The sequence below is a fragment of the Scyliorhinus canicula genome, chromosome 26 (genome assembly GCF_902713615.1).
Source record: "Scyliorhinus canicula chromosome 26, sScyCan1.1, whole genome shotgun sequence".
Lineage (NCBI taxonomy): Eukaryota > Metazoa > Chordata > Chondrichthyes > Carcharhiniformes > Scyliorhinidae > Scyliorhinus > Scyliorhinus canicula.
This window is the reverse complement of record NC_052171.1, coordinates 20,265,923-20,293,396: the sequence shown is the minus strand read 5'-3', so window position 1 is coordinate 20,293,396 and position 27,474 is coordinate 20,265,923. Positions and strand designations below refer to the sequence as shown.

The window sequence follows — 27,474 nt, the reverse complement described above, 5'->3', positions numbered from 1 at the left end:
TGGAAAGCGTTCCTCACTCAGGGAGTGATTTCACTAACGGATATAAGAACATAAGAACATAAGAACTAGGAGCAGGAGTAGGCCATCTGGCCCCTCGAGCCTGCTCCGCCATTCAATTAGATCATGGCTGATCTTTTGTGGACTCAGCTCCACTTTCCGGCCCGAACACCATAACCCTTAATCCCTTTATTCTTCAAAAAAAAAGAAAAAAATCACTTATTGTCACAAGTAGGCTTCAAATGAAGTTACTGTGAAAAGCCCCTCGTCGCCACATTCCAGCGCCTGTTCGGGGAGGTTGGTAGGGGAATTGAACCCATGCTACTGGCCTGCCTTGGTCTGCTTTCAAAGCCAGCGATTTAGCCCTGTGCTAAACCAGCCCTAAATATGGTATATTTAAACAAACTTTACTACTAACACAGTGTTAAAAGATCTTTAACATCACACCAGGGGCAACACGGTGGCACAGTGGGTTAGCACTGCTGCCTCATGGCGCCGAGGTCCCAGGTTCGATCCCGGCTCTGGGTCATTGCCCGTGTGGAGTTTGCACATTCTCCCCGTGTCTGCGTGGGTCTCACCCCCACAACCCAAAGATGTGCAGGGCAGGTGGGATTGGCCATGCTAAATGGGCCCTTAATTGGGTACTCTAAATTTATAAAAAAAACATCACATCAGAACATAGATGACTATTAATTCCCCATTAATGCTGATCAACAGTCACACAATAACCCGTAACTGGGAACTTTCAACATTTTTGGAAACACTCCTGCAGCAGTCAAACACACGCTATTCCAGGCGTTTAAATCTCACTGTATCAAGTGCTTACAATACAATATATCTGAGATTGCTCCATTCCGCACAGCCCAGCGTCAATACTGTCACTCCTGTGAAGCATCATTGGGATCTTCTGCCTCATTGAAGGTCCTACATTGTACAATCTGCACGCTTGAACCTGCGGGGAGTAAACAATAACTTCGGTTATTCGATACACAATAAGTTTCCACTCCCCGAGGGGGTCAACCTGCTCCAGGTGGGGGGGGGGGGGGGGTTTATATTCAACTGAGGGTCCCCCCCCCCTCCCCGAGTTCAGGGGAGCTGTGCCCCCGAGAGGAGAGGTGTCCAATCATCAGGATGTGGGGGAAAGCTTGATGGATCAACTGGGTCTTTTGCTGTGCGTCAATTTTGTTCATCCCTTTGGCTACATGGCCCGAAATCACATCTGCCCTGTTCACCGCCATTGCACATAATGTGGGTGGCTTCTGTAATCTACCATCTGTCCAGTGTCACCGACCCTGCACATCTTTGGGTTGTGGGGGTGAGACCCACGCAGGAACGGGGAGAAGGTGCAAACTGTACACGGATGGTGACCTGGGGCCAAGATCGAACCCGGGTCCTCAGCGCCGTGAGGCAGCAGTGCTAACCACTTGGCCACCGTGCTGCTCGTACCGCCGTCATGTTTCACAACGTCTTCAACCCTGATACTGAAAGGGATTTGGTTTTGCCCGTGGACTGAGCTCAGAGCCGAATTTAACCCTGTTTGCTCATTCCAAAAACTTTTGCTTTGGGCGTAAGTATTCAGGGTCACGAAATGGACCCGGGCATGAGGGGTTACGGGGAGAGGACAGGTGATTGGTCCGAGGTAGGGTCCTCTTTCGGAGGGTCGGTGCAGACTCGATGGGCCGAATGGCCTCCTTCAGAACGGTGGGGATTCTGCGAGCACGTCGACTGGGGTCTGTGGAATGTTACACCCTCTTATCAGGCTGGGGGTGGGCTGAATGAGCTGCATCGTGACGGGGGTGGGGTCGCACGTGGGGTGGGTGTGTGTGGGGAGGGTTGTGTGGGGGGTGGGGAGTAAAGTGACTGCTGGCGTGTCACTGCTGGCAGCCAGATGCACCCTTCTCAAAAAGGAACGATTAGTTGTTGCACTCTGTGATCACTGAGAGTGACAGAGAGAGCCTAGCTGTGTGTGTGAGAGAGAGAGCCAGCCCACATTACTCGAACCCTTTCCTGCTGATCCTGCTCATTGTGATAGACACACGAGCTGGGACTGACATCATGGTGTCCTGCCTCTGTGACATCGTGGGGAAACCTGACAGCCCCTGGGCAGGGCCTGAGCTGGAGAATTTGCTTCTTCCTCATTTGCTTCCCCCCCCGCCCTGCCCTTTGTTTCTCACTCCCTTCATTTTGGAAACATCAAAGCCAAGTCACCCCGTGACAGCTTTCTGCCTCCCTCCAGGATTTCCCCCCTCTGTCATCTTCAACAAGCACTTCAATTCTTGCCAGGGATTGACTCGCTTTCGCACGCCTTTGAGTCAGTGCCAGGTAAGGTCGGCGGTTGATCAATTTCCTCATCCTGACTTCTTCCTGTTGATGGTCAAACCCTCGAGGTGCGAATTTAATTCCGGCTCTTCAGAGTCAAAGACCAGAGAGGTGGAAAGTGCAAGGGAGCTTGCTGAAACCACAGTGTGTCTTTAACCCGTATACGATGGACAAATGACCACAAGTTGTTCGGGACAATAATATACTTTATTCACAAGTACACAATCGTTAACGTTAATCAATCACACACATGCAAGTTGAACCGTAAGCTGATACATACAAGAAAAACCGTAAATGAACTTCCAGTGTACAGGCAAGTACTGGGCCTTTATCTGGAGTCTGCAGTCCAGCAGTGTTGGAAGTTTGTTGCTGGTCGTGTCTCCTTGGCACTGGCCCTTCCGTCGATGGCGTGAATGGTCTTCCTCTTGGCCGGTGAAGGGTCACCGTTGTTGTTGGCAGTCGAGAGAGCGAGTGGTGGGCTGCGCAGCACCTTTTATCCCCAGGTGTCCCAGGCGGTCCCAGGTGAATACCCAATCCATCGGTCAGGGCCCCATCACCCTGATCGATCCAATTAAGATCAGCCACCTTGATGGCGTGGCGACTCACGACCGGCCACAGCCGTTGGTGTCCAAGGCACAATAAGGAAACAGACAGCACCAAGTCTGCCGCTTTATGTCTTTGTGCAGCACGGTAGCACAGTGGTTAGCACTGTGGCTTTGCAGCGCTAGGGTCTCGGGTTCGATTCCCGGCTTGGGTCACTGTCTGTGCAGAGTCTGCACGTTCTCCTCGTGTCTGCGTGGGTTTCTTCCGGGTGCTCCGGTTTCCTCCCACAAGTCCCGAAAGGCGTGCTTGTTGGGTGACTTAAACATGCTGAATTCTCCCTCTGTGTACCTGACCAGTAACTTCATTGCAGTGTTAATGTAAGCCTACTTGTGACACTGATAAAGGCGATTATTATTTTTATTAAATGGAAAGGAAGATCAGAAGTTTTGATTTGTTTCTCTCTCTCTCTCTGTCTCTCGATGAGAAACATAAAGAAGCATTCAGGGTTGAGATTCAAGAAAGGTTGACGTTAAACCCCAAAATAGTGTTCAGGGAGTTCCTCAGAAGCCACGAGCAGGTTGGGAGGATTGCTACACTGTTGACAAACAATAATTGATTTGTTCATTAGATCTGTTTGGGTCCTGGCCAGTGAAGGGAGGAGTAGAGAAAATGGGTGGAGTGCAAAGGGGTAGTGGAGACCAACACCAGGAAACCCAAGGCAAGCAAGGGCATGCAGCAGAGTGGCAAAACCGACAGTGCAGAAGGAGGCCATTCGGCCCATCGTGGCTGCACCGACCCTCCGAAAGAGCATCCCTAACCGAGGACCAGTCCCCACCCTATCCTTGTAACCCTACCCAATTTAGCATATCCAATCCACCTAACGTTTGGAATCAGAGCACCTTGTTTCTGTGATTTAATTATCCCGTTGGGCTGTGAGGGACCAATTGATCGAGGTTGATGGGTCAACAACTCCAATGTTACTGTATTCTGTGTAACGTTACAGAGGATGCGTCAAATGAACCCTGCAGAGGGATTATAGATAGTTTAAGTGAGTGGGAAAGGGTCTGGCAGATGGAGTTCAATGTTGGTAAAAGTGAGGTCATCCATTTTGGGAGGAAAAACAGCAAAATGGACGATTATTAAACGGTAAAAAAATTTAGCATGCTGCTGTGCAGAGGGACCTGGGTGTCCTTGTGAATGTATCGCAAAAAGTTGGTTTGCAGGTGCAGCAGGTAATTCGGAAGGTAAATGGAACTTTGTCCTCCATTGCTAGAGGGATAGAGTTTAAAAGCAGAGAGGTTATGTTGCAGCTGTACAGGGTGCTGGTGAGGCCACACATAGAACATAGAACAGTACAGCACAGAACAGGCCCTTCGGCCCTCGATGTTGTGCCGAGCAATGATCACCCTACTTAAACCCACGTAACCCGTATACCCGTAACCCAACAATCCCCCCCCATTAACCTTACACTATGGGCAATTTAGCATGGCCAATCCACCTAACCCGCACATCTTTGGACTGTGGGAGGAAACCGGAGCACCCGGAGGAAACCCACGCACACACGGGGAGGACGTGCAGACTCCACACAGACAGTGACCCAGCCAGGAATCGAACCTGGGACCCTGGAGCTGTGAAGCATTGATGCTAACCACCATGCTACCGTGAGGCCTAAAGCACTGGACACCTGGAGCACTGTGCACAGTTTCGGTCTCCTTCCTTCAGAAAGGATGCACTGGCCCTGGAGGGGGTACAGAGGAGATTCACCAGGTTGATTCCGGAGTTGAGAGGATTAGCTAATGAGGAGAGACTGAGTAGACTGGGGCCATACTCATTGGAATTTAGAAGAATGAGAGGGGGATCTTATAGAAATAAATAAAATTATGAAGGGAATAAATAGGATAGAAGCAGGGAGGTTTCCACTGGCGGGTGAAAGCAGAACTAGGGGGCATAGCCTCAAAATAAGGGGAAGTAGATTTAGGACTGAGTTTAGGAGGAACTTCTTCACCCAAAGGGTTGTGAATCTTGTGAAGTCCCTGCCCAGTGAAGCAGTTGAGGCTACCTGGTTAAATGTTTTTAAGGCAAAGGCAGACAGATTTTTGAACAGTAAAGGAATCATGGGTTACGGTGAGCGGGCGGGTAAGTGGAGCTGAGTCCACAAAAAGACCGGCCAATAGCTTATTGAATGGTGGAGCAGGCTCGAGGGGCCAAATGGCCTACTCCTGCTCCTGGTTCTTATGAAACGTGGCCTTTTCTTCATGAGAGCAATCCCCCATTCTGGTTTATCTTCCTCTGCTTTCTAATAGCCACCCACGGCACCCTTCTGATAAACGTGGTCCACACAGCAAAGTAAATGTACAGGAGGAAAGGATGGGCGAGGTCAGTAAATGATACAACTCCTTTACAATGGGCTTCAAGGACATTTTATCTGTCTGCGGACAATCGTTATATTGCTGCTCCATTGCCAATTGGTAACTCCAGCCAAACCCGTTCAGAGTATTGAGCACGGATCCGTGCATTGCCCAACTTGTTTCCATTAAAACTGGCCCAGCCTTTCCTGACATTTTACTCGCCGGTTCTTTCCTCTCTCCCACTGAACCTGTGGCACCGTAAGTCACCTGGTCTGCAATGTGACAGAGCAATGTGTTGTGTCAGGGAAGTGGACTGTGAAATGGAGACTGCAGGGTGAGGACTGGAGGAAGCAACGCCAAGGAAGGAAATTAAAATCCTGTATGGATACCTGAGATCGGAAAAAACACCACAAAGTGCTGGACACACTCATTCAGCCTGTCTGGCCACCCAGGGAAACAGATGACTTTTATCATTATCATTGTCACAGAATCACGCAAAATAAGGACTTGGTGTTGAAATTTTCGATTGTATAAATGTTAAGGGCGAGCATCACAATTGACGCAGATTGTGAACAGTTGTGAAAGCAATGGGTCTGTTCACTTTGCAGATACACATTCAGGTGAAGGAGGGACAATGGCCCCCATGGCACTCCACCAGCTGAACTGTATCCGGTTCACACCTTGTGACGTTAATTGCCACGTGTTGAACCTTTCAACGATTATAGTGGCTGTGTCTTCAGCTGCCTGGAGCCTCAGTTCTGTAATTCCCTCTGGCATGGTGGTTAGCACTGCTGCCTCCCAGAGCCAGGGACCCGGGTTCAATTCCGGCTTGGGTCAACTGTCTGCGTCGAGTTTTGCACGTCTCCCCGGGTGCTCCGGCTTCCTCCCACAATTCAGAGATGTGCAGGCTAAGATGGGGGTTACAGGTTATAGGGTGGGGGAGTAGTCCCAGGTTGGGCGCTCTTTCGGAGGGTCGGTGCAGACTCGATGGGTCGAATATCTTCTTCCGCACTGTGGCGATTCGCCGATCTCTCCAAGTCTTCCCTTCGGCCTGTAAGACGTCCCTTAAAATCCGCCCGTTTGACGAGGTGTTCTCTTCGATTCGCCCCCACCCCGAGCATTGCGCGGCCCGGTGTGAAATTGCGTTTGACCACCCTCCTGCCAAGTGTCTGGGGGGGGGGGGGGGGTTGATGGTGAAGGTGGTGGCCGAATGAAAGCTGGAGCGATGTTGGGATGACGTGCCCAGGTCCCGAGACAAGATCCGACATTGGAACGAGCCGCGTGATGTGCGGGGGGGGGGGGGGGGGGGAGAGAGGAGCACACAAGAAAACCAGGAGCCTGGGAAGGGAACAGGCCACTCGGCCCATCGACAGATGAAAGGGGCTAGGTTTTTAAGGGTGTTTGAAAAGTTGGGGGGGGAAATTCCAGTTTTGTTTTTGGGGGGGCGGGGTAAGGAGTGGTTGAAGTCAAAGAGTGTGTATGATTGGGGGGGGGGGGGTAAGTTGGTGACAGTGCATGGACAGACAGGGAGGACCAGGCTGGCTGGAGGTTGAGGGCTGCAGTGGCGCTCCCGAGCTGCGGGTGGCGCTGTGGCGGGAGGACCGAGCGCCGGGTCTGCTCTTGCTGCCACGTCGCGGTTGCCGGGGGAGCGAGCCGGTGAGTGCAGGCGGAGGGCGGCGGGAGGAGGGGGATGCCGCTGCCGCCGGCTGGGGGTCCCGGTTAACGGGGGGGGGGATGGAGCGGGAGACCCGGGGTGGGGGGGGGGAAGGAGGGACTACCCCCATTTTGGGGGGGATGTCACCTTGTGTACCCCCCACCCCCAAACAACAACCCAGCACTGCCCAGCGTCCCCCTTCCTCTAAACCCCCCCACCCCCATCCCCCATCCCCACCCCCTCCATCACTCCTGTACAAAGCTGCCCCCAGCTGGGGGGAGGGCTAGCATGGGCTCAATGGGCTGAATACCCTTCCCCCACTCTCCTGCTGTACAGACTGGGGATCCAACTGCAGATTCTCGCTCTCCTGACCCCCCCACCCCGTCTCTGTGACCACCCCCCCCCCCCCAAAACCCGGTCCTCCCGTAAAACCCCGCCAACGAGGCCATTCGGGCCCTCTTCCCCTTTCTCGCCGCGCCCCCCCCCCCCCAAACCCACGGACGTCACACCAGGAAAGGTGCCCAGGGGTGGGTTGGGTTGGGTGGGGAAGCTGGGGTCTTTCCCCTTCCAGCCGGTGGAGGCTCGGGAGAGGTGTGATGGATTGGGTTATCTGGGGAGGAGGTTGGCAGGGTGGCACAGTGCCTCGCGGCGCCGAGGTCCCAGGTTCGATCCCGGCTCTGGGTCACTGTCCGTGTGGAGTTTGCACATTCTCCCCGTGTCTGCGTGGGTTCCGCCCCCACAACCCAAAGATGAGAAGGCTAGGTGGATTGGCCACGCTAAATTGCCCCTTCATTGGGAAAAAATGAATTGGGTACACTAAATTTATGAAACAAAAAGGAGAAGAGGTTGACCGAGATGTTGTTCCGACCCAGGAGCGCTCCACCTGCCCTATTCCTGTCACCCTGCGCATTGATCACGGCCAATCCACCGAACCTGCACATCTTTGGACCGTGGGAGGAAACCTGAGCACCCGGGGGAAACCCACGCACACACGGGGAGAACGTGCAGACTCCGCACAGACAGTGACCCAGCGGGGAATTGAACCCGGGTCTTTGGCGCTGTGAGGCAGTGGTGCCAATCACTGTGTCACAATGAATGATTTCAAAAGGAAATTCTGGTTGCGGTTTGGAGTGGGACTGTAGGTAGCTCCGCTGAGAGCTGGCATTGACTCGATGGACCAAATGGCCTCTTTCTGTGCCCTTGTGACTGAACCAGAGGGGCAATGGGAAATGTTGGCAGTCAGTGGGCTGTTGTCATCTGGGAAGCACTGGAAACGTCGCTTGGTGTATCACGTTGGGATACATGATATCTGGCGAATTTGGGTTCAAATCCCACTGTGCCACCTGGTGGAATTTGAATGCGGTTGACGAACAAAATCAATTGATAAATTGAAAGAAAATCTGGAATATAAAGCTCGTCTCAGCAGTGGTGACAACGGCAACTGTCATCGATTGCTGTAAAAGCCCAGCTGGTTTGGGAAAGAAATCTGCTGCCTTACCCAAGCTGGCCTCCACGTGACTCCATACCCACAGCAATGTGTGGTTAGAGAGAGAAATACAGCACAGAACAGGCCCTTCGGCCCACAATGTTGCGCCAAACTTTTGTCCTAGGTTAATCATAGAATTTTGGACAATTTTTCATGGCCAATCCACCCAACCTGCACATCTTTGGACTGTGGGAGGAAACCGGAGTGCCTGGAGGAAACCCACGCACAGGACCCTGGAGCTGTGAAGCAATTGTGCTATCCACAATGCTACCGTGCTGCCCTTAAGAAGTTAACCTACACTCCATTATTCTACCCTAATCCATGTACCTATCCAATAGCCGCTTGAAGGTCCCTATCGTTTCCGACTCAACTACTTCCACAGGTAGTGCATTCCATGCCCCCACGACTCTCTGGGTAAAGAACCTACCTCTGACATCCCCTCTATATCTTCCACCATTTATCTTAAATTTATGTCCCCTTGTAATGGTGTGTTCCACCCGGGGAAAAAACCCATGGTTGACTGTTAACTGCCTCCCCTTCTGAAATGACTGAGGGACACACTCAGTTGGAAGGCAATTAGGGATGGGCAGCAACTGCTGGCCCAGCCCAGCGATGCCCACATCCCTTGCAATTATTAGAAACAAAACAGTTTCAAAAAGGAATTAACATATTGAATTGAAAATGAATGGAAAACGCTTATTGTCACAAGTAGGCGTCCAATGAAGTTACTGTGAAAAGTCCCTAGTCGGGAAAAGAACAGGGAGTTGGGATGAACTCGTTGAACGAGCGCGTTCAAACAACATGCTGTGTGACAGCGAGGACTGAAGAAGCAGTGCGGCCTTTCCCTGCCGATCAGATTGTGGTGTGTCGTTACACAGCGAGCGATCCAAATTACCGACTGCCATCAACATTGCAGACACGCACTTGGGTAAATGTACAAGGGGGATTAGTTTGACATGCCTGTCGTGATCGTGGAATCCCCCCCAGTGCAGAAGGAGGCCTTTTGGCCCATCGGGTCTGCACCCACCCTCTGAAAACGCACCTCACTGTGGCCTGCCTCCTCACCCTACCCTCGTAAATCCACCTAACCTTGGGGCACAAGGGGGAAATTTAGCGCGGCCAAAGCATCTAACCTGCACATCTTCAGACTGTGGGAGGAAGCCGGAGCATCCGGAGGAAACCCACGCAGCCACGGAGAGAAAGTGCAGACTCTGCACAGACCGTCACCCGAGGCCGGAATCGAACCCGGGTCTCTGGCATTGTGAGGCAGAAATGCTAACCACTGTGCTGCAATAACCACAGGCCCCATCCACCTTCACTCTGAAAGCTTCAGCTCCCCAGAGTCTACCGCACGGGGAACAGAGGGTTAAATTGTTCGGTTTGGTCGGATGAGCTTGACTTTGCCTTGAGTATAAAAGATTAAGGGGTGTAGAATTTGTGTGTGCCCACGGGCTGTCAGAATCCATCACCTCCCTGCAAGGTTTCCTTTGCGGTTCCAGCACTCCAGCTGGTGAGTCTGTTTAAAAGAACGACCGAGCAGTTTTCACAGTGAGGACTGTTCAAATTGATCAAAGAATCAGGGGAGGGAGCAGAAACTATCTCCAGTGGAGGTGGGGGCGAGCGGTGTATCCAGGGCAGAAGGGCATAACCTGGACACGACAGAGCTGCCATTTGGAGGGGAAAGTGCTTTGTCCTCCCAAAGGCTGGGGGAGCTTTCTCAGTAAATTCTTATTTGAAATGAAATGAAAATCGCTTATTGTAACAAGTAGGCTTCAAACGAAGTTGCAGTGAAAAGCCTCTAGTCGCCACATTCTGGCGCCTGTTCAGGGAGGCTGTTACGGGAATCGAACCGTGCTGCTGGCCTGCCTTGGTCTGCTTTCAAAGCCAGCGATTTAGCCCTGTGCTAAATAGCCTGTTGAGGAGGGTGGCGCAAGAGCAGACAGATGGAACTGCGTTACATAGAACATAGAACAGTACAGCACAGAACAGGCCCTTCGGCCCTCGATGTTGTGATGATCACCCTACTCAAACCCACGTATCCACCCCATACCCTTAACCCAACAACCCCCCCATTAACCTTATTTTTTAGGACACTAAGGGCAATTTATCATGGCCAATCCACCTAACCCGCACATCTTTGGACTGTGGGAGGAAACCGGAGCACCCGGAGGAAACCCACGCACACACGGGGAGGACGTGCAGACTCCGCACAAACAGTGACCCAGCCGGGAATCGAACCTGGGACCCTGGAGCTGTGAAGCATTTATGCTAACCACCGTGCTGCCGTGTTACAAATCAGCAAACTGAAGGGGCTGAATGGCCTTCTGAAGCTGAGTTCCTGTGGGTGTGAAACCTAACTGAGGGTGTGTAAAATATAATTTGGCTGTCGTTGGAGGTGGTTTCAGCCTTTTTGAAACGGGAGCTTTGGCAGTCCTGTGAGCTGTGTGTTTGCCCTCAACTCCTCATCGGGTTGGCAGAGCTCCACCTGGCTTGGTGACGAGGTGACCCGTGGTCGTCAGCACACGGACGATCGCAGGGTGGAGAAGGGCGAACAAGCTCCAACTAAACCTTTAAACGACACCAACCTCAAGGTTTGATATCTCCCAGTTGGGTTGCAGCTTCGATGTTTAAAGCAAGGAAACAGGCCCTTCGGCCCAGCTGGTCCATGCCACCCAGTTTCTGTCACTGAGTTAGTCCCACTTGTCTGCATTTGGCCCATATCTCCCTCTACCCACCCTGCCCATGTAACTGTCTGTAGTGGGTTACACACAGGAGCTTGCGTGAGACGGAGTTGGTGCACCAACTTCACGCGCATACTGCCTGGAATTTAAAAGCAGATTCCTCTGAATCTCATAAAGACAGAGGGACACACTGCCTTCCCCATTTGAAAGCTCCCCTGAGTGAGGTCGGACGTTCCGGTTTTCCCCTCACCCATATTTGGGGTGTCTCAGACTGGCCGGAGCTGCGACCCTCGCATGAGGGGGGCGCCTAAGTCCTGGCCTTCGCCTCACTGATTCCCCGGGATAGGGGGAGTACTGCTGGGGGAGCGGGGGGTGGGGAGGAGTTCTGCTTCGCCACCCAGCGCCCCAGTGTCGCTGGGAGATCTGGCAGAGTTCCTACACCTCGAGAAAGTCAAGTAGACCGTCAGGCGGGCAGTTGAGGGGTTCCACCAGAGGTGGCAGCCGTGTATTGTTTAACGAGTTGGTCACCCTCAGTTGTTAAGGGAGGGGGGAGAAGGGACGGGATGAGGCGTTAGGTTGTGGGAGGGTTGGGCTGTTTTTTTGAGGTTTTATGTGCGTGCCAGCGTGTTATTCTGTTTTGTACTATTTTGAAATCTGAATGAAAATATTTTAAAAAATAAATCACTAACCTGCACTTTCCCAATCTGGCTTGGCTGATACAGAGCATGTACTCCCACGTGACTGTCAATGACTGATCTGTTTGCGTATCAGCATGTCCTAACTCGTTGGCCTTGTCTTTTCAAACAGATTGGCACTGAAAGGTCCGAGGGAATCAAACTCGGGTCACCATGCGGAGGAATGCCATCGTCAATGTGATCTGCGAAGTGGCACTGAGATTCCTCCTGTTTGCCATATTCCTGTAAGTGTTTCAGCTTTCCGACTCCGCCTGCGCTCCAACTCCCAACGTCCGTCACCGTCGAAAACTCTGCACATCTTTGGGGTGTGGGGGGGGGAGGTGAAACCCACGCAGACACGGGGAGAATGTTCAAACTCCACACGGACAGTGACCCGGGGCCAGGACTCGAACCCGGGACCTCGGCGCCGTGAGGCAGCAATGCCCCGCCTGTGGTTTGAAGAAGCGAGGAAGCAGCTGCAGCCTGAGAGTTTTTTGACGGTGATGGATGTTCGGGTTGGAGTGCAGGCGGATGTGAAAGTCAGCTCACTATCAGAACGTCCGGCGTCCTGTGGCCGCGAGGAGGTTGCGTGAACTCACTTTGTGTGGTCGGAACCCCATTGGTGGCCACAGGACCAGAGAAAGTCCTGCATTTGAATAGCGCCTTGCATGGCCCCAGGATGTCCCAAAGCTGCTATGACGTGTCGTGACTTATTTTCAAACAGCAAGTTGTCACAGACAGCAAAGCGTGGATGGGGTCCCCCGTTTAACATTGGGTCAGAGCGAGGGCTTGTCCGGAGGTGTAGCATTCCATTAGCGCTGTGCGGGGAGTACCAGCCTGGGTTATACACGGGGATCTCTGCTCCACATTAATCCGTCCTCACCCCTTTAGTCAAGGTTAACTGGAGCTTCAACGCCAAACCCAAACGTTTTGCTTTAGTCTCCCTCTGCAAACCATCCCGAGTAATCGCTCCAACACACAAACACATTTTTGCAACTGCAAGAGCCACCTCCAGTCACCCGCGATTACATTTCACACACTCACCGTCTTTTAAGTTCAATAACCCCGAGCCAAACAAGGAATTATACAGACCAGACCCCAACAGCGGTGAGGATACAGGTCCGAAACCCCATTATTTTAGTTTATTTGGAAGACTGTGTGGAAAGAATGATTCATAGATTATCATAGAATTTACAGTACAGAAGGAGGCCATTCGGCCCATCGAGTCTGCACCGGCTCTTGGAAAGAGCAACCTACCCAAGGTCAACACCTCCACCCTATCCCCATAACTCAGTAACCCCACCCAACACTAAGGGCAATTTTGGACTCTAAGGGCAATTTATCACGGCCAATTCACCTAACCTGCACATCTTTGGACTGTGAGAGGAAATCGGAGCACCCGGAGGAAACCCACGCAGACATGGGGAGAACGTGCAGACTCCGCACAGACAGTGACCCAGCCGGGAATCGAACCTGGGACCCTGGAGCTGTGAAGCAATTGTGCTATCCACAATGCTACCGTACTGCCCTCACTCCAGGAGTGATTGCACGAAGGAATAGGGATTTGGTATTTTTAAAACCAAACTTTATTATAAATACAATACTAAATGCTTTAACTTCACATCTGAAAAGGACAGCTTGCAATTATCCCTTAACACTGTTACTCAATTCCCCATGAAACAACAAGAAACATACAGCTCTCAATCTAGCAGGGCACAGAGCAATACTTGCTCTGCACAACAGATTTGGGTCCCAGTTAGAACCCCTGCAGACTCTGGCTGAATGGGGCAGCACGGTGGCACAGTGGTTAGCACTCCTGCCTCACAGCTCCAGGTCCCCTCGTTCAAATCCCACCTTAAGGGAGTGTCTTTGGAGTTTGCGCTTTCTCCCCGTGTCTGTACGGGTTTCCTCCAGGTGCTTCAGTTTCCTCCCACTGCCCAAAGATATGCCGGTAAGGAGGGGTTACGGAGATAGTGCAGGGCAAAGGACCGAGGTAAGGCTGCTCTTTCAGAGGGTCGGTGCAGACGGGATGGGCACTGCAGGGATTCTATAATTCTATGTCTTAATATAGCTGCTTAAACTGGGTTGTTTCAGCTTATCTTCAAACAAGATTGCTCTGCTTTCAAATGTTATAACTCTTTTTTTAACTATTCTCCGGAGACAGAAAACTGCCTTTACTTCTGATCTATAAAAAAAACAGGGCTACCAGATCAGACTTCATCCCAGAAATCCCAAAACTGCTGGTACCTAAAGGCATTCCCCTTGGGCAGGTTATACAATTCCTCCAACTCTGCCAGCTCCGCCAATTTGCGTCTCAAGGACTCAATTCCCGCCCACCGCCAATCCCGAAACCTCGCGTCCAGCCCAGCCGGCACAAACCTGTGATTGTCACAACGACATGCCATCCAGCCCAAAGTGCTGGCGACACAGCCCCCACACCCTTAAAGCCCACACCACCACTGGGCTTACAGAGTACCTGGCCGGCAAGAACGCAAAGGCGCCAGCAGCAGTGCCCTCAGACTCATCAGCCCAAAGCTGTAGGTATTGGAGGGAGGTGTTCAGGGTAATCTCGAAGGTGGTACACGTGAGCCTTGAGCCGGGTCCTCTGGAGGCCATGTTCGGGATATCGGATCGACCGGGATTGGAAGCGAGTGCGGAGGCAGATGTTTTAGCCTTCGCTTTGCTGATCGGCTGAAGGCAGGTCCTGTTGGGGTGGAGGTCAGTCGCTCCACCCTGTGCCCTGGGGTGGTGGGGGGATCTGTTGGAGTTTTTAACACTCGAGAAGGTGAAGTTTGAGTTGAGGGGAAGGATGGAAGAGTTCTACAATTCACGGGCTTTGTTTATTATGCACTTTTCAAGATTTGGATGACATTGAACATTGGGGGAAGGGGCGTTGGGGTGGGTGGGGGGGTGTTGGTCTATGTATGTTGTTGGTGACTATGTATGGGGTGGATGGGGGAGTGTTGGACTGTGTATGTTGTTGGTGACTATGCATGGGGTGGATGGGGGAGTGTTGGACTGTGTATGTTGTTGGTGACTATGTATGTGGTGGGTGGGGGGGTGTTGGACTGTGTATGTTGTTGGTGACTATGTATGGGGTGGATGGGGGGGGTGTTGGACTGTGTATGTTGTTGGTGACTATGTATGGGGTGGGTGGGGGGGGTGTTGGACTGTGTATGTTGTTGGTGACTATGTATGGGGTGGGTGGGGTGGTGTTGGACTGTGTATGTTGTTGGTGACTATGTATGGGGTGGATGGGGGGGTGTTGGACTGTGTATGTTGTTGGTGACTATGTATGGGGTGGATGGGGGGGTGTTGGACTGTGTATGTTGTTGGTGACTATGTATGGGGTGGGTGGGGGTGTTGGACTGTCTATGTTGTTGGTGACTATGTATGGGGTGGGTGGGGGGGGGTGTTGGACTGTGTATGTTGTTGGTGACTATGTATGGGGTGGGTGGGGGGGGGGTGTTGGACTGTGTACGTTGTTGGTGACTATGTATGGGGTAGATGGCGGAGTCCTCAAACCTTTTCTTTGACATTTGTATTTAAAATGTTGAGGGTTGTTGAGAGGAGGGGATTGTTGGCCAGGGGATTGACATTGTATTTGTTACTGCGGATTGTTTGTTGGTGGGTGTAAATTTGGATGAAAATGCGAAACAGGAGGAGAATAAAAATATTTTTTAAAAACCGTGCCCTGACACGATGCTGCCTCCACCCTTCCCCAGACCGACCCCTCCTCCAAAGCCCACTTCCTCACCATCGCAATATTCGCTGTCCAACAATAATTTATCAAGTTCGGGAACGCCAGCTAAAAGGTATGGATAAAGTAGACGTGGAGCGGATGCTTCCTCTTGTGGGGCAGTCAAGAATGAGAGGTCACAGGCTGAGGATAAGAGGCAGCAAATTTAAAACAGGAGGGGAAACTGCTCCCAAAGGGTTGTGAATTTGTGGAATTCGCTCCCCCAGAGTGCGGTGGATGCTGGGACGGTGAGTAAATTTAAGGAGGAGTTAGACAGATTAAAAAATATATAAATTTAGAGTACCCAATTAATTATTTCCAAAAGGGCAATTTAGCGCGACCAATCCATCTACTCTGCACATCTTTGGGTTATGGGGGCGAATCCCACGCAAACACGGGGAGAATGTGCAAACACGGACACTGACCCAGAGCCGGGATCGAACCCGGGTCCTCGGCGCCGTGAGGCTGCAGTGCTAACCACTGCGCCACCGTGCTGCCCTCGACAGATTTTTTATTGGTAATGGGTTGAAGGGTTATGGAGAACGGGGAGGATGGTGGAGTTGAGGCCAGGATGGGATCAGCCATGATCACATTGAGGGTGTTAGGCTCGGGAAGCTAAATTGCCTCCTCCCGCTCCGAGCTCATGTGTTCCAGGGAGGAGATGCTCCGGCTGATTTCACATTCCAGCTCTTGGCCTGCAGGATTGTAGGGAGCAGATGAGGAACACATCGGTCATGATAGAATGACGGAGCAGACTCGATAGGCCGAATGGCCTAATTGTGCTCCTGTATCTTTTGAAGTTATAAGTCCAGATTGATTGCAATGCAGTATTCTTCAGAACAGGTTGCCTGATGGAGTAAGGGATGAAAATGGTGTTGAGGTATTGAATGAACATGCGTTGTAATTGTCTGCTGTTTGTATTGTACAGGATCACTGAGACATTAACTCCGTTCCATCGAATTATTCATCCGGAGGAGATGTGGCTGTACAAGAACCCTCGTAGCGAGAGGGATACTGTCCCGACTTGGCACATGTTTGTAAGTGTGAACACTTCACCATGCTGAGTAAAGCGGTGTTGTGTTGCCCAGTGAACAAAGAAAGGGGTTGTCCTAAAAACGAGGGTGGCACCGAGCCCGGAGGTGGCGATTTGTGGAGTGTCGGAAAAGCCGGGAGTCCAGGGGACAAGAGAGGCTGGCGTTTTGGCCTTTGCCTCCTTGGTAGCCCGGAGACGGATCTTATTGGCGTGGAGGGAGTCGGAACCCCTGCAATGGGGGGTAATGGGTCAGTGACTTGGCCGGGTTTCTCAGGCTGGGGAAAATTCAGTTCGCCCTGAGAGGATCAGCGTCAGGGTTCGTTCGGAGGTGGCAGCCGTTTAGCGACTTCTTTGGGGAAAACTAAACTGTTAGCAGATATAGTAAGGGGGGGGGGGGTTAGGGAATGGGGGTAGGGGGAGTTAGTTTAGTTTTGTTTAAGCGGGAACAGCAAGAAGAGATGGAGGGACTTATGGAGTGTGTGTGCAGGACAAGTTGGCGGGGTATGGTTGTTGGTTGGGTGCGGGGTGTTACGCACTGAATAATGTTTACATTTGTATTTGTACCTTTTGTTGTTGTCAAACCATTAAATGCCTTCAAAAATGTGTGTTTAAAAAAAAAAAGAAACGGGTTGTCCTTGCTTTTCGGAAGATCAGTTCAGTCAAACAAGCCACCTGGACAGAGTGAGGAAGTTGGGTCGGGCAGATTGTTCTCTCTGGTAGACACAGTGACTCTGAAACTGAGTGTGGTGCCTCCCTCCAGCTGGCAGCCTGGCTCAGCAGAGCTGATGCTGGATTGTGTGAGATTGAGCTTCACTCGTACAGTTCTCGAGCGCAGTGAGCGGGCGGAGGAACGGGGCTATTTGTCATCAAAACCCCTCTCTGTCGCTTCTCCATCGATACAAGGTGCAGAGCCAGCTTGCCTGTTTTCTAATTCGGGGAATAACCATTACCGTTCTTCCTTCAACAGGCCATTTCCTTCCTGACGCCATTGATGGTGATACTTCTGATGAAGGTGCTGAATCGCACAGAAAACGACGATGTGAAGGAAGGTTGTTTAGGTGAGCGATGCCAATTTCAACTCAGTGAATATCCCGATTCAAATGAATCCGCATCGACAGACAAAAAAATAAAACCGCTCGTGCCCGGAACATGCCAAATCGCTTCCCAGCAATGGTCGATTCTCACCGGTGTAATGTCGGCAATCGCCGCAGCCACCGCGTGCACAGCAGGATCCCGGCAATCAATCAACCAATAGTCCCTTTGCTTTCAGCGGCGTCGGTAGAGAGATGGCGACTGGGGGGGGAAGACTCCCTGACTCCGGTTGGAATTAGTGCGATGGGATGGGGGGGATTTATCTGGGAGGGGGGATTATCTGGCTTGCGTTTAACATTCCCGTGCGAAAGGCCGCACCTCCGACTGTGCAGCCCTTCCTCAGTGCTTCGCAGGAATGTTGGCCTCGATGACCTGAATTTGGCCTGCTTTGAGGCACATGAGCAAGTGTGCTGCTTGGTCTGGGGGGGGGAAGCAGCAAATCAATATTGATCCTGCTCCTGACGTTGATCCAGTGACGCCAGCGTGTCGTGTGGACAGCACCCGGCACAAATGGGTCAGCAGTTGAGCTACTGTTGTCAGCTCCACTCTCCTGGCCTGGTGAAGGGTTAAGAAGTCAGCTCGATATCTCACTGGGCAGTGTCCTCTGTTTACATGTAAACTCTGTTGAGATTGCTCCTCCTGCCGATTCTGATTGCTTAGGCAGGCCTGTAAGGAATGACAACATTCTGTCACGATGAGAGAAACAGACCCCAGCAGCAACTGTTCAATTGGGCGGCACAGTGGTTGGCGTTGCTGCCTCATAGCGCCAGTGACCTGGGTTCAGTTCCAGCCTCCAGTGGAGTTTCAGTTCATCTAGATTGATCCAGGGTCCAAGATAGTTCCTGTGGTGCCTTGCTTGACTTATTTACCTGGCGAATTACAACACTAACGCCAGGAAGGGGTGACCTTGGATCGCTTGTTTTCATACAACTGAGTGCCCCGCTTGGCCATTTCAGAGAGGGGGTGGTGAAGAGTCAACCATATCGCTGTGGGTCAGACCAGGTAAGGGCGGCAGATTTCCTTCCCTGAAGGACATGAGTGAACCAGATGGTGTTTTGACAATAATCGATGATACTCCCGTGGTCACTGTTACCGAGAGCAGCATCCATGGCCAGGATGAAGCTGTTCCCATCCGCGTGGCTGTTCTCTTTGGAAGGCACATCCGTCATCCGTACCGGACTCCCTCAACTCCAGGCAGTGCCGGATCAGTGATTCTCTTCAGCAGATTTTCTGTTCTGGTTTGAAAGCTCATGTGATTGTTGTGTTTCCACTTACAGCCGCGTCTCTGGGCCTGGTTTTGAACGGAGTGATTACAAACACATTGAAACTGGCGATCGGAAGGTAAGGAAGGCTCTGCGCTGGCTTGCTGCAGGTTAAACATATATCCACTTTATTCCCAGCACGATCGATAATATACACAAACTGCCACCAGATATAAACACTTCTCAACCAGTGTGTCAATCTTCCCCTTTCTCTTCCCTAAATTACCCCAAACAGTCCCCACCCCCCCCGCCCATCTGAAGTTGCCAACTTATCCAACAGCGCGTGCCGAGAGATTAAGGCTCAGAATCCCGCGCCCTGCAGCTCAAACTTCCCCTGCAATTCATCTCGCCTCGCAAACCTCCCCTCTATGAACAGGTCCCTAACCTGCTCGATCCCTTCCGTGTGCCAACTCCCATCGCATCCACCCCTCCTGGTATAAACCTGTGGTTCCCACCGCCCAATAACAGGTCAGGGAACGTCACCCTGCCGCCCTCTCTCCTCTGAATCCTGGGCACCTTGCCTGCCCAAACAAACTCCGGGATTAATTTATCCATCCTCCGGGAAAACACCTTTGGAAGGAATATTGGAAGGGACTGAAAAACAAATAGAAACCTCGGCAAAACGTCCAGCTTCATGGTTTATACCCTCCTTCCCCACCAGGGACAGCAGCAGGATGTCCCACCTTGTCAAATCCCCTCTGACCCCCCCTCCCTCTACCTGACTGGCCAGGTTCCATTGCGGCCCAGCATTCATCGGAAACACCTCACATTTTGCCATGTCCAGTTGATACCCAGCAAATGCCCCCAACTTCCCCAGTCGGTCTATTATTTTCTCCATGCAATCCAGCGGGTTAGAAACGTATAGCAAAGGGGCAGCACGGTGGCGCAGTGGTTAGCACTGCTGCCTCACGGCACCGAGGACCCGGGTCCGATCCCGGCTCTGGGTCACTGCCCGTGTGGAGTTTGCACATTCTCCCCGAGTCTACGTGGGTCCCACCCCCACGACCCGGAAGGTTGTGCAGCGTAGGCGGTTTGCCCCTTAATTGGAAAACATTAATTGGGTAATCTAAATTTATAAAAAAAAGAAATGTATAGCAATAAATCACCTGCATAAGTGACACCCTGTGCTCCCTCCCTCCCCTCACAATGCCCTTTCACTTGAAGCCCACAATGCCATCATCAGGAGCTCAATAGCCAACGCAAACACTAACGGGGACATCAAGCATCCCTGCCTTGTTTCCCAATGCAACCTAAAATACCCCAATCTTGTTCGTCCTTACACTCACCGTGCGGGATGCACACAGCAACTGCACCCATGAAACAAAGATAATAATAATAAAATGCTGAACCCTCTCTGGAGCATCGAAGATGACCCACCGCTTTCCCTATTGTCGTTCAGTGAAACTGCCCCTGCACCTTGCTTTCAGCCAACAGCTCCCTAGTTGGGGCCAGCGAGTACACCCCATCCACCTCTACAATAACATTCACCAACCTCTGCCTCTCCTCCCTCTCAACGTTGTCCCTGTGGGCCTCCCCCCGGACCACCACATTCAATTCCTCCCTGTTCTGAGTGAGCTCCACAGAGTTCATTATCGCCAATCCCACCAGGAGCGGTGAATTAAACCTCCACCCGTGTCTCTGGGCCCGCACCGATTCGAACGTCATGTCCACATGACATGGTGCATGGTCTGAAATCAGTATCCCTGCATATTCTTCCCCCCCCAGACCCCCCCCCAACTACCCCGCCACAATAAAATCAATACGGGAGTTAGCCGACCTGGCCATTCGCTTGGGGCTGGACCTATCCCTCCGAGGATCCAACACGCTATTAGAACCGCCCCCAATTATCAGCTGATATGAATCCTCGTCTGGGATGGATGCAAACAGCTTCTCAACAAAGTCCGTGGCCCAACCTCTGCTGCCATGTCTTCTGGTCCATGTTGGCCTTTTTCCGCCCTGTCAGTGTTCCTCACTCAGGATTATCGGCCTCTTCCCTAAACGCATCTTTGCTGTTCAGCTCTGTCACCATTGCACATGCCACCCACTCTCTGGGTAAAGATTTAAGGGCAACATGGTAGCATTGTGGTTAGCATAAATGCTTCACAGCTCCAGGGTCCCAGGTTCGGTTCCCGGCTGGGTCACTGTCTGTGCGGAGTCTGCACGTCCTCCCCGTGTGTGCGTGGGTTTCCTCCGGGTGCTCCGGTTTCCTCTCACAGTCCAAAGATGTGCGGGTTAGGTGGATTGGCCATGCTAAATTGCCCGTAGTGTCCTAAAAAGTAAGGTTAAGGAGGGGTTGTTGGGTTACGGGTATAGGGTGGATACGTGGGTTTGAGTAGGGTGATCATTGCTCGGCACAACATCGAGGGCCGAAGGGCCTGTTCTGTGCTGTACTGTTCTATGTTACGCCTGAGTTTCTGATTTGGAGCGTGAGTCGATGACATGTGTTTATTGTCCGTCTCTCACAGCCTCCCAGTGTTTGTGGGAGAATGCAGTATTGTGGCAGTGTACTTTGCGGTGGGAATGGTTAAGCTGTTGTTTGGTTCTCCCCGTTCACAGGCCACGGCCAGACTATTTCTACCGCTGCTTCCCGGACGGAGTGGTGACCGAGGACATGCAGTGCACGGGAAACCCTGGCGTCATATTGGAGGGAAGAAAGAGTTTCCCCAGTGGCCATTCTTCATGTAAGTTCACCGTACCTTCATCGTTTCGCCCAGTAGACAGATCAAGAACGCCCAGGTCTTTCATGGAATGTGTGCGTCGCTGGCGTCAGCCTCAGCGATCGCATTTGGAGCCTTGGTGATTTGCTGCAGTGCATCTTGTAGATGGTACACACGGCTGTCACTGTGCGTTGGTGGTGGAGGGAGTGAATGTTTGTGGAAGGGGGAGCCAATCAAACCGGGCTGCTTTGTCCTGGATGGTGTCGAGCTTCTTGAGTGTTGTTGGAGCTGCACTCATCCAGGCAAGTGGAGAGTATTCCATCACACTCCTGACTTGTGCCTTGTAGATGGTGGACAGGCTTTGAGGGAGTTGGGGAGGGGGGTCAGGAGGTGAGTTACCCACCACAGGATTCCCAGCCTCTGACCTCTTGCAGCCACAGTATTTAGATTTCCGGGATGTGGTCATCGCTGGCTGGGTCAACGTTTATTACCCATCCCTAGTTGCCCCTTGAGAAGGTGGTGGGTGAGTTACCTTCTTGAACCGCCGCAGTCCCCGAGCTGTAGGTAGATCCACTGTGCTGTTAGGGAGGGAGTTTCAGGATGTTGCCCCAGTGACAGTGAAGGAACGGCCGATATATTTCCCAGTCAGGATGGTGTGTGGGTTGGAGGGGACCCTCCAGCTGGTGGGGTTCCCAGGCATCAGCTGCCCTTGTCCTTGTATTTAAAAACAAATAAATTTAGAGTACCTAATTTTTTTCCCCCAATTAAGGGGCAATTTAGCATGGCCAATCCACCTACCCTGCACATCTTTGGGTTGTGGGGGGCGAAACCCACGCAGACACGGGGAGAATGTGCAAACTCCACACGGGCAGTGGCCGGGATCAAACCCGGATTCTCAGTGCTGTGAGGCAACAGTGGTAACCACTGTGCCACCTCTTGTCTTTCCAGATGGTAGACGTGGTATTAGAAGGTGCAGTCTAAGGAGCCTTGATGAGTTTCTGCAGTGCATCTTGTCGATGGTACACCACAGCTTGTCCCACCCAGTTTCTGGTCAATGGTAACTCCCAGGATGTTGATGGTGGGGGATTCAGCGATGGCGATGCCATTGAATGTTAGGGGGAGGTGGTTAGATACTCTCTTGTTGGAGATGGTCATTGCCTGGCACTTGGGAGTGGTGCAAATGCCATTAATCGGCCCGAGGTGCAAGGTCAACATTCTGGATGAAGCGACCATTCAATGGCACTTTGAAAGATTTGACGCAATGTTCCGCTCTTTCTTGGTCACCTCACTTCATTAGCTTGCTGAGTTTTGTAGTGATCTCTGTATATCAATATACATGGTCAATGTATGTAAATGTAGTACAGTCAATTCAACACTAGATGTCTCACTATCAGATGGTACAAGAAAGACTTTCCCGCTCTTTCTCAGAGAGTTTACTTCAGGAGAGTGAACAGACAAGACAAAGATCAGCTAGAGAGAGAAATTATAAGTTTTTTCATTATTACATTGTACAGTTAGTTAGATATCTTTACTGTATTTTATTTATTTTACTAGATGAGTATTACCTTGGGTAGCACAGTGGATAGCACTATGGCTTCACAGCGCCAGGGTCCCAGGTTCAATTCCCCACTGGGTCACTGTCTGTGCGGAGTCTGCACGTTCTCCCTGTGTCTGCGTGGGTTTCCTCCGGGTGCTCCGGTTTCCTCCCACAGTCCAAAGACGTGCAGGTTAGGTGGATTGGCCATGATCAATTGCCCTTAGTGTCCAAAATTGCCCTTAGTGTCCAAAAAGGTTCGGAGGGGTTATTGGGTTACAGGGATAGGGTGGAAGTGAGGGCTTGAGTGGGTTGGTGCACTCGATGGACCGAATGGCCTCCTTCTGCACTGTCTGTTCTATTAAGTGCAAAGGGCTCACAGAATATTATTTATATTACTCATTAAATTAGTTCATCTTTAAAAGAAGACTATTGATTATTTCACCAACAAGGCCCAAGTCAGGAGTGTGATGGAATACTCTCCACTTGCCTGGATGAGTGCAACTCGAGTAATATATATTTTACGCAACAAGTTTCTTTGTGTTCTAAGATACTGACTAGTGGGTGCCTGATTCCACGGACTGAAACTTTGGAATTTGGTGTCCAGTGGCCAGGATCTCAATGGAACAGACTTGGAAGGGCTCAATGGCCTCAAGTTCCTCTGTTTGCAGCAGGTGGCAGCAGTACGGAGCCAGTCTGCCCTGAATTGCCTTGTTTAAACTCATTGGCAGATTCCAGCAGCAAAGGAAGTTATTGCTCCAGTTGGTGTGTGAAGTCAGCTATGTTTCCCTCTGTGTGATGCTCTCTGACACTCCATCAATGTCACCGGATCGATGTAGCAGTTTTACTCCATCCTCATCATCGATGCAGGGCTGGTAGGGCGGCTTCCTGCCTTAAACACTCCCAATTTAACTTGCTCCTGGTAAGGATGGACCCAGCAACAACGCAAAACTGTACATGAAAGAAGTTCACTTTTTAAAATAAATTTAGAGGGCAGCACGGTGGCCTAGTGGTTAGCACAACCGCCTCACGGCGCTGAGGTCCCAGGTTCGATCCCGGCTCTGGGTCACTGTCCGTGTGGAGTTTGCACATTCTCCCCGTTTCTGCGTGGGTTTCGCCCCCACAACCCAAAAATGTGCAGAGTAGGTGGATTGGCCATGCTAAATTGCCCCTTAATAGAAAAAATAATTGGGTAATCTAAATTTATTAAAAAATTTTTTAAAAAATAAATAAATTTAGAATACCCAATTCATTTTTTCCAATTAAGGTGCAATTTAGCGTGGTCATTCCACCAACCCTGCACATCTTTGGGTTGTTGGGGCGAAACCCACGCAAACACGGGGAGAATGTACAAACTCCACACGGACAGTGACCCAGAGCCGGGATCGAACCTGGGACCTCGGTGCCGTGAGGCAGCAATGCTAACCACTGTGCCACCGTGCTTCCATGAAAGAAGTTAGCTTAACCTGCAATCTTTTGTCGTTGTTAACCGGACAGCAGTCCGAGGGAACGCTGCTGTAATCGTTCTTTTCCAAATGCCCCCTGCTATCGACCTGACCTGGGTGGGTGTCCTGCCCTGTCAACATTAACCCTTTCCCTTTATTGCCAGGTTCGGCGGCACATGTGCCCGGAGGGTGAGGCAGAATTGTCTTTGAAACTTGTTCTCTGGTTGCCCCCGCAGTTGCCTTCACCGGCCTTGGCTTCACCGCCTTCTACCTGGGAGGTAAGCTCCACTGCTTCACGTCGAGGGGCCGTGGGAAAGGATGGCGACTGTGCGCCATGTTGATGCCCTTTTACGTGGCGGCCATCATTGCTCTGACACGGGCCTGTGACTACCGGCACCATTGGCAAGGTGAGGGGTACGGGCACTTTGCGTGCGTCGCCTCGCGTTGAACTGTTTCCAGCCTCTGATGCCGGGATCCATCTGGGCATCCCGATTAGAATTGGAGCAGCGATGGGAGAATTGGAATCCAGTTGGATTTTGTTCCCTTCTCTCTGTCTCCAGGAGGCGATGTCCTCTCCTAACCTTGGGAGCGACCTTGTGGTTTTGTCCCCCTCTGTCCTCAGCTTCAGCTCCTGCGACACGCGGCTGCTGTCGTACGAACTCCCACCAAGTGTGGCTCCCCCGTCACTCACCTGCAATGGCTCCCAATCCCACGCAGCCTCACTGTTAACCTGCTCCTTTGTAGGATTTCCTCACGGCCGGGTCCCATTCGCCCTCTGAAACTCACTGGGAGCCTCTCCCTCATTTCCCACTTCCATCGGACCCCTGTTCCTCAGCAGCCTGCTCCTTCAGTTTCAGGAATTCCCATCCCCAACCCTCTTCACCCCGCTACCCCTCTCTGTCTCTCTCTCTCTCTCAGACCCGCGCCCCCTCAGACCCGCGCCCCCTCAGACCCGCACCCCCTCAGACCCGCGCCCCCTCAGACCCGCACCCCCTCAGACCCATACCCCCTCAGACCCGCGCCCCCTCAGACCCGCGCCCCCTCAGGCCCGCGCCCCCTCAGGCCCGCGCCCCCTCAGACCCGCGCCCCCTCAGACCCGCGCCCCCTCAGACCCGCGCCCCCTCAGACCCGCGCCCCCTCAGTCCCGCGCCCCCTCAGGCCTGTCATCGACCCTCCCCACACCACATCTCAAAAGCCCCTCCCCTGTCCCTCCAGGGTTATTGTTAAGGAGCAGTGGGAGGATGGCACGGCCGGCGGTTAATGTGCGGGGTTCGTGAAGCTGGTGACTGTATGTGTGACTGTGCCTTGTTCTCATTCCTGATATATGCACAGAGATTGCTCGAAAAGACATTGGATTTCTGTGTGTAAACAGGCCGTCAGCATGATGAGAATGTTGGTGGGGTGGGGCGTTTCTGTGACACTCGTGGTGCTGGGTGTGCGGGAAGTCTGGGAAACTCCCCCGGTACTGGAATGTTCACGTTGACTCGGGAATCTATGCAAATGTGCAGCTTCCCAACTGGTGTGCGGCAGGTAACTGGTGTTCCGCCCTTGACTAAAGTGTGATATTCTTTCTATTCCCTGCAGATGTGCTGGCTGGCTCTGTGATTGGGCTGACCGTGGCATACACCTGCTACCGACAGCACTACCCCTGTCTGTCTGACCCTGATTGCCACAAACCCTACCTGAAGACCAGACTGTCGCCGGCGCAGGAACGGAAGCTGTCAAACCCCAGCTTCAAACTGGACGTGTAGAGAGCCTGCACCAGGAGTCTGCAACCTCCCTCTCACCATGTTCACTTGCTTTCCCTTCCCCTTTTTTTGGGCATTATATGCACATATTTATAATGGGACCACCTTCAACTTTGTAATCAGTGGACATTTATACACGCACACCCCCCCCTCTCACACACGCACACACCCCCCTCTCTCACATGCACACCCACCCTCTCACATGCACACACCCCCCCTCTCACACATGCACACACCCCCCCTCTCACACACGCACACACCCCCCCTCTCACATGCACACACCCCCCCTCTCACATGCACACACCCACCCTCTCACACACGCACACTCCCCCTCTCTCACATGCACACACCCCCCCCTCTCACACGCACACACTCACCCTCTCACATGCACACACCCCCCCTCTCACACACGCACACACCCCCCTCTCACACATGCACACACCCACCCTCTCACACACGCACACACCCCCCCTCTCTCACATGCGCACACCCACCCTCTCTCACATGCACACACTCCCCCTCTCTCACATGCACACACCCCCCCTCTCACACACGCACACACCTCCCCTCTCACACATGCACACACCCACCCTCTCACACACGCGCACACCCACCCTCTCACACACGCACACCCCCCCCTCACACATGCACACACCCCCCCTCTCACACACGCACACACCCCCCCCTCTCACACATGCACACACCCACCCTCTCACACACGCACACCCCCCCCCCCCCCTCACACATGCACACACACACACCCCATTGTCTCTCTTCCACACGCATACACAAGGCACATACATGCAGGCACCCACACACGTGAACGCACATACACACACACCACTCTCTCTTATACACACACACACACACACACACACACACAGGCACGCACATGCACAGGCGCAGACACACATTCGCAGACACACAGATGCACACGCTTGACACACACACACTCACACAAAACATGTGCAAAGCAAGGGAATTAAATGGACCAGCAAAGCAGCAGAGAATTTCAGATTTTATTGGTTCATGAAAGTTAAAGCAGTTGATTTTACTTATTTTTAAACAATTTTTTTTTGTCGTTTTTGCTCGAATCTAAAAATTTGCAAATAAAAAAACCGATAGTATGAAGGCAATATTTCGCCATGGTTGTAAGACGTTGCGACTTTGAGATGGCCCCCTCCCCCCTGACCGAGGTCACGACAGTTTGAGTATAATTTACCCGCTGAAGCACTTGTCCTGCGGGATTAATGAACTTCAGC

General features: G+C 52.1%; 1 protein-coding gene across 4 annotated transcripts; it reads left to right on the top strand.

Annotated features, from left to right (window-relative positions):
* The first annotated feature begins 2,149 nt into the window (after positions 1-2,149).
* LOC119957453 (phospholipid phosphatase 4-like) lies at positions 2,150-26,456 on the top strand. Of its 4 annotated transcripts, XM_038785531.1 has the most exons (9): positions 6,833-6,863; positions 9,060-9,275; positions 11,836-11,947; positions 16,370-16,478; positions 17,442-17,532; positions 18,844-18,907; positions 21,385-21,509; positions 24,701-24,871; positions 26,049-26,456. In XM_038785531.1, the coding sequence occupies exons 3-9, from the start codon at positions 11,877-11,879 to the stop codon at positions 26,213-26,215; spliced, it is 798 nt and encodes a 265-aa protein (XP_038641459.1). In that variant the 5' UTR covers positions 6,833-6,863; positions 9,060-9,275; positions 11,836-11,876; the 3' UTR covers positions 26,216-26,456. The 4 variants fall into 4 exon arrangements, with proteins under 4 accessions (XP_038641460.1, XP_038641457.1, XP_038641459.1 ...); XM_038785532.1 differs by lacking the exons at positions 6,833-6,863; positions 9,060-9,275 and adding an exon at positions 2,150-2,319; XM_038785529.1 differs by lacking the exon at positions 9,060-9,275 and having other exon boundaries at positions 6,802-6,863.
* The last annotated feature ends 1,018 nt before the right edge of the window (positions 26,457-27,474 follow it).